This window comes from Phaseolus vulgaris, chromosome 9 (genome assembly GCF_051622355.1).
Source record: "Phaseolus vulgaris cultivar YP4 chromosome 9, ASM5162235v1, whole genome shotgun sequence".
NCBI classification, from domain to species: domain Eukaryota; kingdom Viridiplantae; phylum Streptophyta; class Magnoliopsida; order Fabales; family Fabaceae; genus Phaseolus; species Phaseolus vulgaris.
Window position 1 is genome coordinate 36,774,568 of NC_143506.1, and position 12,919 is coordinate 36,787,486.

The 12,919-nt window shown below is 31.3% G+C and overlaps 2 protein-coding genes across 2 annotated transcripts; both read left to right on the top strand.

Annotated features, from left to right (window-relative positions):
- The first annotated feature begins 1,783 nt into the window (after nt 1–1,783).
- On the top strand, nt 1,784–3,210 carry LOC137820514 (Ribosomal protein S16 family protein). The gene is made up of 3 exons (XM_068624638.1): nt 1,784–2,037; nt 2,165–2,210; nt 2,602–3,210. The coding sequence occupies exons 1-3, from the start codon at nt 1,905–1,907 to the stop codon at nt 2,822–2,824; spliced, it is 402 nt and encodes a 133-aa protein (XP_068480739.1). The 5' UTR covers nt 1,784–1,904; the 3' UTR covers nt 2,825–3,210.
- An 8,876-nt stretch (nt 3,211–12,086) lies between these two features.
- Nucleotides 12,087–12,813, top strand: LOC137822439 (uncharacterized). The gene is made up of 2 exons (XM_068627326.1): nt 12,087–12,584; nt 12,769–12,813. The coding sequence occupies exons 1-2, from the start codon at nt 12,087–12,089 to the stop codon at nt 12,811–12,813; spliced, it is 543 nt and encodes a 180-aa protein (XP_068483427.1).
- Nucleotides 12,814–12,919: the final 106 nt, after the last annotated feature.

Here is a 12,919-nt window from a genome sequence, read left to right on the forward strand (position 1 = left end):
CTTGTAAGCAACTCATAATTTACAACTACAAATCACTGATGTTCATGGGTTTTCAGTTATTTAACTCCTCTATTTTTAATCTATGAATCTAATCTATTAACTGATGGTTTTATTTAAATTATGTATATACAAATAAAAGATATCTAACTCCTAAATGTTCACATTTCTTTTTACTCACTCACATTTTTATTAGTACTTTTTGTTTTTCTAATAATTTTTTCTTACATAAATCAGAGTTAAGACTGATTTGTAATATATAATTTTATAAATCAGTTTTGTAGGATTAAATTAAACTTAAAGTTCCTTTTTTAAAATAATATTAAAGTTATTTAAAATTTATCCTAACAAGAATCTATATTGAACTTATCGTGTTATCTGTTATCAAATCGTTATCAGACAACCCATAAATATTTAGTCTCATGCATGAGTGACATAATATTTACGCAAAAAGAAGAATGTGTTGAAGATTTCACGAAACAAAACTGATTTTTTTTTTTTTGTATATAAATCAATACAAACATCATCTTACGTACTAAAAAAGAGAGTTAGACTTAATAATTCATCTATTGAGATTTATTTTCATGTATCATGAAAAAAAATGTAAACCTTTCTATTATTTCAATACAATGGTGAAGTTTTTTTTATTTTCATCTCATTCATGTTACACAAAAACATATTTCTTGGTCCTAAAAGAAATTCATAGTCGTTTTATAGAGTCTTAGATATATATGTTTTTATAAATGTATCCTTTTTTACTTTAAGTTCTTTTAAATATGTTATCTTTTAATTTTAGTCTGTATAAATATTTTTTAAAATTTATAAATATATTATAAGAAAAATCAGTATTATTTACTATCAAAATTTATAGTTAATAAAAAACTATTGGTACAATGTTAAGTTATCTATGAATTTTAAACAAAAAATAATTGTGCATGAATTTCAAAATACGTACTCACATTTTATAAGTTTTGTTGAAAAACATTTAGATGGAAAATAAATAATTTATGATTCAAGAGTTTTAAAAATTATATATAGCATTAAAAAAACTCATTCTTATTTTGTTTTAAAAATCTTTATAAATTTTATAAAATCTCTTATTCATCTTTAGATTTACGAGGTCAGATAGAACACACGATTTAGAAGACATTAAAAACATTTTATAGGTAATTGCTAACCTTTTTAAAATCCTAAAATATGTTTTATTTATTTTGTTTGAAAATTTATCAATCAATTTTAATATTTATATCGAAAGATTAGACGTATTTTTTTAATCTTACCCATCAAAATTAAAGTTTTTTTTAAACGTTAGTTTTTTCATTTAAAAATATTATTCTTATGTTATATCAATTAAAAAATAAAATAAATTATGTTTTCAGTCTCCTTTTAATTTTGATTATTTACTCTCTTTTTTTAATTTTAGCTTTCATATTTTAAAAACTCTATTATTTTAGTCTAATTTAATTTTGTATATTATTCCGATTGGATCTTAAACTTAACATATCCATTCAGTAAAATAAAAATGTAAAAGGTATGCAAATTAAAGATGAGATTAAATTACATATCTATAAAAGAAAGACTAAAATAATGAAAAAAATCACAAAGACCAAAATAAAAAAAGAAAAGAAAAATTAAAGCAAACTGAAATTTCAACTTAACTTAATGAAATATTCTATTTATACAAATTTAACCTAAAACATATATTTTTAATTTTCATTCAATATAAGTAGTACTACATTAATTGTTATTTTGAAATAAAGAAATTATTTTATCCAATAAAATGATAAAAGTTTCAGAATGTGAGCATGAGAAGCCCGATGCGTCGTCGTTCAGAGCAAACCTAGGTGCAGAAGAAAGTGTGGTTCTGCGATTAAACCCAGAACCCTATTATTCCTTTGGCTCTGAAAATGGTGGTGAGGATTCGGCTTTCGCGGTTGGGATGCAAGAACAAACCCTTCTATCGGGTCATGGCTGCTGATAGCAGATCTCCCAGAGATGGCAAACACCTCGAAGTTCTCGGTTACTACAATCCCTTACCAGGTTCTCACAATTCCCCTTTTATCTTGCTTTTTCTAATGCCTAAAGATCATTTTTTTCAAATGCCCAAAGGGGATTAGTTAGATTCATGCCTCTTATCGATGTTATCGTTTGTGTTGTTTCCTCTCAGGTCAAGATGGTGGCAAGAGAATGGGTCTCAACTTCGAAAGGGTGAAGTAAGTCACTCTTTCTTTGCTCTGCGAATTTGGGGAAGGTGATTCATATTTCTATGATTATAATTTTAATGAAATAAGCTAAATTGTAGAAGTTCATTTTTAAGATTATATTTTCAACTTGTATATAAGCTTGGTTTAGTTTATGGAGATACTTTTCTTTTATTCTCATCTCCTAGAAGTGGTTATAAGAAAATTTACCTTATCATGTCCTAGTTAGAGTTAATTTAGTTGTTTCTGAGAAAGAAAGAAAGAAATAGAAATTTCTGGTTGTGTGAATATCCTATCTTGTTCCTTTTAGAAGTTATTCACTAGGGTCTTTTCTTGCTTACAGAAATGAGGAAGCTCTTGTCATTTTATTTCCTGATAGTGATTTTTTTTTGTTCTTCTTTAGGTATTGGCTTTCTGTTGGAGCTCAGCCTTCAGAGCCTGTGGAACGGCTCCTATTCAGAGCTGGGGTACTGCCTCCACCACCTATGGTCGCAATGGGGCGTAAAGGTGGAGTACGTGATACTCGCCCTGTTGATGCTCTAACTGGACGTGTGCTAAATCAAGAGAAGCCGGCTAATGAGAAGAACAATGACCAGGAACATGAGGCTGCTGAAAACCCTTTTTAGGATGTTTCCCCTCCCCCCTTTTTTGTTGACTATATTGTTCTAGATATATTATTAATTTCTAGTTTGCCAATTGGCTTTACAGGAGAGCTGAATAGAATAATAAGTACTGTTTGCTTGGAGAAGTTGGGTTCTTTTCTGGGGTTTGATTTGACACTCATCAAATTCGTAGGCTGATAAATGTTATCTGTAATTGAGTCAATGGAAGTTAATTGATAGGATATAATGCTCTGAGTTGCCTGCTACTTTTGTTTTGTGCAACTTCTTTAAGTTGCTAGGGCGACAGCAAAGGTAGTTCATTTCATTTTGGGCATATTCCTCCGTTGCACTGTAAATGGATTTGTGGTATTTTGTACTCTCCAGTTGATTTCTTTGTTTCCGTGCGTGCATTTTGATGTTACCTATTTATCCTGCTCATACCGCATTCCTGAGAGTGTGTAATGAAGCCTGAGTGCTATTTGTTATTTTGCCAACTCAAGTAGCAATTGTCTAAGTTGTGGGTCTGAACTGATATGCCAATTGCCGTTCTATTGTTTAATTATGAATTCAGTCATAACGCTTTCTTGCAAATATTGAGGAACTCTAATCAGCCATTGCTACCTAATTTTGGGTATTTGTGTTATGATATATTTGTTTATTCTCTCAGTAATCTTATTGTATGCGGATGTTTGTGTATGATAAGTGTTGATTATTGTGGTTGTTCAATGAATGATTGTAGCTACAGGTTTCTAGTGTTGCCTTGCTATGGAATTCACAACAATGATGACATTTAATCCTGAGAAATCTGTGGCTTGGTTGGCTAGGAGTTTATCTTGTTTGACGGTATACTTCAAAATTTGAATGCACACCACCAGACTTTCAATTCATGGCTTATTTATTTTTGTTTATGGTAAAAGAGTGAATCGTTATTATATTTAAATTCTTTCAAGGATTATATTCGATCCCTTTGCCTCCTCCTTCTAATCTACATATCTCGTCATGTGACAAAATAACCTTGGCTTAGGAAGGCCTGACATTAGCACTTATAGTAGTTATAGGTAGTTGATCTATTGAGAATGGCTTCAGTCTTAAGAATCAGCAGCATATGTTGAGCATTATTTAATTCTTAGGTTAATGCATTTTTTTATTTTACTTTTCTGTTGAATTTGGATTCTCTTGTAACCTTGTGCGAATTCATTATTGTTGCAAATTATCATTGATGTAATCCTGGTACAAATTTATTTAATATTATGATTTTGAATTCATAAGAAATTTCATTTTCCAAGCATGTTGACCCTAGAACTTTGTATATAGATTGTTTTGGTTTATGAACTAGCGAGAGTAGAATGTTCACGTCGTTATGGTAGGTTTAAGGGTGAAGTGTGAAACTTCAGTGTTACCTAGTTGCCCCTATGATTTGATTTGCCTGAGTAAGGAATTTGGTCTCTTAATAGGGATGATAACAGAGATGTATGTGATGAGGCAAAAGGAAATGTACTTCAGGATGTTCTATTCTCCATTTAGGTTCAAAGAAAATCCAGTTTGATGATGTAGTAGGGACCTATATTGCATAGACACAGATACTGATATGATACGGACATGGAGATTCATACAATTTCCATCCAAAATGTAGAAGACGTGGATACGAATCTATATATTATATAATTATGAATTATATAAAATGACAATAAAGATTACAAGTATGTTTCAATTTTATTTTTTTTTTCAGAAAAATGTTTTTCCTGATTGTTTAAAAGGATTTATTCATTATTTTTATAATTATAATACAAATTTATAATAAAGTTTCAGTTTTTAAAAAAATAATGTTTTTTTTTTAAATTGTGTTAGAACCGTGTTAGAAATGTTATAAATCTAACAAATATTTTTTGAATCGGACACTTCATGGATACGTGTTCTACGGATATTACGATGTGTTTAACACGGACACACCATTTAAGAGACGTGTTCAAGCTTAGGGATTTTGGATTTTCCAGCTGTGTTTGAATGATGATTCTACTACTCATTTTATAACCCTACTATCATTGTGGACTAGACATAGTCAAGAGAATAAAGGAATTTGCAGCAGAGTATGTTTAGACAGAATGCTTCTATGGGGTTTCATCTGCGTGATCAGTGGGAAATAAGGTTGTTGTACCACTTCACAGTTCCAAATGTAATTTCGGATAATCTTCTTAATAGGAAGAATCACATATCAGCTTAGACAGTTTATTATTCAATTCAAATTAAAATTGTTTGAGTTCAATGGTTTGGGTTTGAAACTTGGTTTGAGTGGCTTAAGTAATTCAATCTAAATATTTTTTATTTTTTTTAATACTAAGTTTTAAACTTGATTAACCTTATTTGAATATGTATTTCCAATCTTATTAGCTAATTTTAAATAGTTCTTTCTACATTAAAAAAATGGTGTTTTGTTTCTCCTATTTTTATCTTCTTTCACCTTAATTTTATTTTGCTACATATAGCTTTTGTTTTGATGAGTTGGTAGAAAGCTGAGAGAATGAAAGTAAGGAAAGGAAAAGAAATATAGCGAAAAAAATTGTTTGAATTCAATGAAAGAAAGTGAAATAAATGAGAGATGAATAAAAAAAAATTATCTTGGTGTGTTTGATTTGAATGATTATAAATGAGTTAATATAAGTTTATTTTTGCATTACAATTTATAAATGATTATAAATGAGTTAATATAAGTTAATACAATTTTGGATGATATATTATGCAATAGTTTAGTGAGTAAGTTACTAGAAATTCAAATAAGTTGCACCAAAGTATAAGATTAAATAAAATAAATGTCTGGAAAATAATATGGAGTCCACAAATCTAAATAAAAAACATAAATCTATAAAATAAATTATACAAAATTCCTTAATTGTTAATATTTTTCTCCAATAACTTTACTTTGATGAATGAATTGATTTAAAGAAAGAAAATTCAAATCAGAAGTAAGTGAGAACGAATGTGAGTACCCATAGATTGAATACTAAGATACACATCATTATCCTTATTAACAAATTATTGATTAAAATACTCATAACTATTATTTATGAGTATCTATTATAAGAACCTGTTTGGTATCCATTGTGGATTTTATCAATGAATATTCATGAGTTCGTTTTTTTGCCTTATCCCTAATTTCAACAATTTGAATTGTTCCAAACTATTTATGCTTATGGAGATTATTTGCTCATTACAATCTATTTTCATTATGCTACCTACAAATGTTCTTAAATTATGATGTTTTAAGTAAATTGGATCTACCTTATTGCATAAGTCCATTAGTTTTTCTGCCACTTGTTTAGGCAACCCCCTTTTACTTTAGGCAGTTTCTTCTTGCACTCCTACATTTTTCTTCCTGCATCCTACAAAGACAAAGACAAAATTGTCCTATATAAACTGTACATTTTTCTTTTTATTCCGGATTATGAAATCCAGTAAATTTTTGGATTGACGCTTCCGGTAAATTTTCAGATTGGCGCATCCGATAATCTCCCGGATTAATGCTTCCGGTAATACATGAATGATAGTGTTAATCCAAAATAAAAAAAATGCAAAACATCCATAATTGGAAAAATCATTCTGGATCCGCCAATTCGTAATTCAAAATATGCATTATGAATTCAGAAATCCATAATTGAAAAAAATATTATGGATCCACCAATTCGTAATAGAAATTAGACTTCCAGATTCAGCAATCCGGAAATCAATAATTTATGCAAACTTTGCTTCTAGAACACCCCCTCATCCAGAATGCAACATGATTCACTTCCAGATTGATGAATTCGTAGCACACTTCCAGATTGATGAATTCGTAACACACTCCCAGATCCCAAAATTGTGGGGTCAGTTTCGAAATTTATGAAATTATGGGGTGCAGGAAGAAAAATGTAGGGGTGCAAAAAGAAACCGCCTTTATTTTATATACACATTCTATGCATTACTAAAAGGTTAATGTGAAATAATATTCCTTTTCTTAGTCTCAACATTACGCTCTTCTCACGCTTCCATTACTGTTGCTTGTGCTTGATTAGGGTTCATTTGTTTCTTTCCTATTCCCGTTGCATAGCAATTTCAGGGTGAATCTACATCAAGAACCAATCATCATCTTCACCTCTAAGTGTAAAAAATGTCACTTTTATGCTAATATCATTAACCATGTCAACAACATAAGAACACTTTGCACTAAAACCCTAACAATATGCACTAAATATTGAATGAATTATTTACTTTAATGACACATATATTGAGTGATAATATCTTATAGTCCAAAAGATTTTCTCACCTTTTTCTATTTTCGGGAAAGGAAAGTTTGTTGAAGAAGATGTTTTGATGCTTCCAAATTTATGTAACAAACTTAAAGACTTTGTTGTTGGGTGTGTGTTGTGTAGTAGTTGTTAACTTGTTAATTGACTCCTTAAGATGATCCAAACTCATTTGAATCTTTATATTTTTGAAAATATGGGTTTTCTAAAAGGCTGTGAAATTTCAACTTGTTGAAATGTCGAAACAACCTCTTGTTTGACACTTAGTTGTTTTTAAAATGATCTGGAAAAGTTTTGCTTTGTTTTGTCTTTTTGTCAAACATAAACAATTGGTTATTTCGATAAACCAACTGATTGATTTTATGAAAACCTTAATAGGAAAATTATTTCAATCGACTGTTTTGGAAAACAACCTGTTGTTTTCATAACATATTTCTGTTAAGTGGTTTGTACTTATTTTAAATGCTTCTAACTGCTTTTAGTTTATGATATAATAACTTTTACCACTTTATTGAGTTTATATAAAGGTTGTTGATATTCTTTTTGAGACTCTAAGAAAGAGAGATTACTTAAAACATTTTTCAAGAATTCAAAAGCTTTAGATCATCTCAAGTGTATGGAATAAGATTGAGTTTTGTATACTTCTAAACTATAGCTTTGTAATACCTCGATGTATTTTATTTTCTTCTCTTTGAAAACGATATTTTTGTGTGTAAGGCAGTTTCAGAAAGGGTTTCTGAAAACTGTGGTGTGTATTCTTTAGGGATTCAAGAACATCACTCTTGGTGTGTGTTTTGTAATCTAGATTTGATTACATAATAAATTCTCAGTGGTTAACTAAGGATTGGATGTAACTCTTGGTTAATAGTGAATCAATATAAACTTCTTGTGTGATTCTCTCTATCTCTACTCTTATAAATTGTTTTAACTTGATTTCATATTCTGTTGGTATAAACAACCCGTTGTTTTGTGAAAATAATAGGTTAATTTTCTGAAAATAACCTTAAAACAAAATTTTATTGAGTAGAACCAAAAATCAATTGGTTAATTTTTTAGAACTTTTCACTCTACCTTCAAACTTTGCGGACATCTTGTGAAAACAATTCACTCCCTCTTATTTAGGTCACTAATTCTAACAAAGCTATCATTCAGTAAACACCAACACTCATTGATCACGGGTAGAGTGTGTTATGAACATTGGATTATGGAGGTCCAAAAAAAAGCTCACAAAGTTGAAATATCATATTTCTCTTTGAGTTGTTCAATTCATACTTGACCATAACTTTGCTTTAGTAAAATTTTATATTTATGTTCTTAACATGATCCAATTTTGGTATAAATTATGAGATTTTAAACCTTTATTGTTTTCTAAAAAGTCACTAGACAAAATTGAATTATTTGTCTGTACAAAAGAGTTATGCAGATAACTGCTTTTGAAGACATGAATGACCCCATATATTTTTTGTTTTCATTTATTTAGTATTCAATTATCATTTCTGTTGATGATATTTATGCTTTGTGTTATGCATGTTTTGAATATAACCATTAATTTTATTAGTTTTAAGAGTAATTGTTTGATATCTATCTTGGTAAAACCCACAAATATTTGCGTGTACACATGTTTTTGCTATATCTAATTTTAATGTGGTTCAAATTATTTTAAACAACCTATAAACATATGCTTATGGCAATTGATGACAAACTCTTTGCATTAAGCTACATTCAAATCTCTCTTTTATGACAATATCATTAACCATGACAACAACATAGATAAACTTGTCACAAAACTCCAACAATTTCATAGAAGGGAGCCTTTCCTTTGACAACCACAAGCAAGGAGCCATAATATTCGACACTAAATAATTTTCGTACTCACATTCTATGTTTTCGACAAGGAAAATTATCATTCAATAAATACCCATACTCATTAATCTTAAATAGAATATATTATTGATTTATGGAGATAAAAAAAAAAAATATATATATATATATATATATATGTATATATATTTAGAGTTGTTGAATTTAAAATTGATCATGAATTTACTCTAGGGGAGGCAATGCAGGCTGGCCCGCCCCGCATAGGTCCGCCCCACATAGAATATGCAGGCTGATCTTTCTAGCCCGCCCCGCATAAGGGTTGGCTTGCGGGCTAGTCCGCATAAGAAATATTTTTAAAAATTAATTTTTTAAATGAAATTTTTGAAATTTTTTATTTAGATGCATTAGGTAAATAATATCATAATATTATTTCCACAAGACATGCGTTGTAAGATGTTATTAAAATTTCCAAAATGTGAAATATGAGTCTACATGAAGAAAATATGGAGGTGTAAAAAAAAATTCTACATTTTAAAGTTATGCGAGCCAACCTGCCCCTCCCCGCACTTAGCCCGCGCGGGCTGCGGGTTATGCGATCCACCCCACATTTTTTTTAGCGGACCCGTCCACACGATCCGCCCCACTTTGCCACCCATACTTTACTCAAATAAAAGTTGACATTTATGTTGCTGATATGATCCAATTTTGATATATCCTAAAAAAATTGACTCTTTAATTTTTTTGAAAATCTTAAAACAAGATTAAATTATTTTTCAATACAAAAGAGCAATGCACAACTATTTTTGAAGACATACTTTGTAACTTTCATAACTTCACATACTATTGTTGAATAAAAAAGGTGCATAAATAAATAAAATTAATATATTTTGTGTTAATTTATTCAATATTCAATTATCATTTGATTTTCTCAACATTATTTACATTTTTTTATTTTATTTTTCATTATTATTATCACTATTTTTTCCCATTATGAACACAAATCAATTACATTGACAACACTATTGGTAGCACATAAACATCAAAGCACAAACATATAATTGCAATGTTCAAACTTTATTCTTTATATATATATATATATAAATAAATATAATTATTGCTTGTCTGAGTGTTTTAATGGAGCGTACGTAATCGAAATGGAGAAAAAAAGTTCCAATGAACCCCAATTACAATTCAAAAAGAGACAATGACTCAAATATAAAAGAGAGAAAAACAGAAAAATAATATATTTTTTTGTATTCACTTGTGTATTACAGAATAAAATGCATGTATATATTAAAAAAAAGACTAAAACCTAGTTAAAACTGAAAAATACAAAAAGACTAAAACCTAGTTAAAACTGAAAAAAAAGTTGAGTCAAATCCTCTCCATGCATGTTTCTCCAATACAAAAAGACTAAAACCTAGTTAAAACTGAAAGGCAGTTTCTTCCTGCACCCCCACATTTGTCTTCCTGCACCCCACACTCTTGTGCAAAAACAAAATTACCCTTTTAAATTTTTAAAATTCCAAAATTACCCTTAATGTAATAAAACCCTAAAAACTTAAAATGGTTGCCATTTGTGCGTGGAGGCAGCGTCTTCTTCGATAGCAGCGGCGCAACACACATTGAATCTCGGCTTCTTCTTCCAAATCTCATTCATCTCTCATTCATAAAGGTAAGTATCATTCATGTGTTCCAGACTTTGAGATCCGTTTTTTTCATGGATTGTTGTTTCCGTAAATGTTATTTCACATTCCAAATCACAGAATCCGGTAGATTTTCGAATTTGGGAATCTGGTACTTTCCCGGATTTGTGGATCCGGTAGTTTCCCGGATGTGAGGATCCGTCACCTTTCCGGATTTGTTGATCCGGTAGTAGTCCGAATTTGGTTATCCGGTAGTATTCCAGATTTATGAATCCGGTAGTGTTTATATGTAGCAAAAGCTTTAATTCGTAAATGGTTATTGAAGTAGGAAAACCATTAGACCTCTGTTTACTATTCCTCTATTTTTTTTGCTTCGTTTTTTTTGCTTGGAACTTCTCCTTTACCTCTAAAAATAGCTAAGCATTTTCGACAGCCAAGGAAAGGTTCATCAAATGTTCATGTATACTTTATAAAAGATTAGAATTAGATGACATGTACACTGTTAGTGCAGGGTACCACATGCAAATTTATGCAGGTTTATCAATATAAGCTGAATATAACTTGAATGGTGTAATTGAACAGAAATGGTGAAGACTAGGGGAGGAGGTTCACAAGGTGATCGTCTACGTCCCACAACCTCTGTTAGAAGAAGAAGACATGTTAATGAAGATGAAGAACATGTTGAACATGAAGGTGCAGAAGATGTTGATGTTGAACTTGAAGAAGCTGAACCCCAAATGGAGGTGGAGGATGAAGACGCACCTGAAATAGAAGGTGAAGGTTATCCTGGAGGTCCACGGGATAGGACACCATTGACAGGTTATGAAGACCATGTGGCCATGCAATTATGGAATGGTGTGGTAAGTAAATATGTTGTAATATGATACTTGTTCATTGTTAATTTGATATGACTTTCGTTCATTAAATTGTATATGATTTTGGTTGGTTAAATTAGGATCAAGGAGAGTTAAAATTGGTGTCTCATGGTCGAAAAATGAGTAAGATGGGTGCTCCTCATCGTCGGTTACTACCTGCAGTGGAGTTGTCAGGTTTAGCTGCACTTATTGGGGCAAGCTATGACACGATAGACAAAGGACTGTTGTGTGCCTTTGTAGAAAGGTGGCACCCAGAGACAAATTCATTTCATCTGCCTGTAGGTGAGTTGACTATCACATTGGATGATGTGTCGAATTTGTTGCACCTCCCAATTATGGGGCAATTCTACACGTATCGAGCTTGGATACAGCTACGACGACCGATTTGCTTGTTGATTCACTTCGTGTAGATTAGGGAGTAGCAGCTACTGAGACTCGTCATTGTCGGGGTGGACATGTGCGTCTAAGCTGGTTGAGGGAGATGTATGAGGACGCATGTACCAAGAGACAATGAATTGTTGTTGCACGGGCATATTTGCTACACCTAGTAGGTTGCACCATCTTTGCAGATAAGAGTGCTACGTCGGTTAGTGTATCCTACTTGGGATTATTTGTAGATTTAAGACACACCGGAGGATACTCGTGGGCAGCAGCTACTTTGACCCACATGTATGAGCAGTTGGGAGATGGTTCCTATGCAAATACTAGACAGTTAGTTGGGTATGTCACGTTATTTTCATCATGGATATATGAGCACTTTCCGAGTATTGAACACCGACAGCTTCGGGATGACTATGTTGAGGATGAGCCGCGGTGTATGAAATATGTGGTCGGGAGTAGGTTGTCCACACTTGCCTCAGTTCGGATGCAATTAGATAGCCTCTGTGTTGGTGTTGTTCAATGGATGTCTTATGAAGAGCATAAAGTGATGCGTCCTTTTGAGTGGATTTCATTATTTTCAGGGTACATTCGGTTGAGGGGTTGTAGGCAGATGCATTTGCCTGAACGTGTACTCAGACAGTTTGGATATATACAGTGTATTCCTAGTCACACAACCACCGTTCATCATGGCGATCCATCCACATCTGATATCGGCCATCGATGGTTAGATTATAATGCTAACCTCGTACAGGGTGTAGTATTAGCAGCTGATGTTGGAACCTGTGTAGAAAGACTTAGTTTGCAATTATTTTTGAATTTGATGAATGAACACTTTGGTTATGAAATTAGACAATTCTTCTTCCGCATTTATAATAGTCAGAATGTTAACATATTCATTTATCAATGCAATTACAACTATAAATGTCGTCTAATGGACATAATCTGTGTAAACATTTGCATCCGACTAGTATAATATGAACACCATGTTTTGGCAATTGGATAACAATGAGTAGACCATAAAATATATGTTGGTGGAATCGGGCAACCTTCTTGCAACTGAACCTGTTAAAAATTGTAAGCAATGTCATTAATTATGTTTTTCTATGATTCCTAAAATTC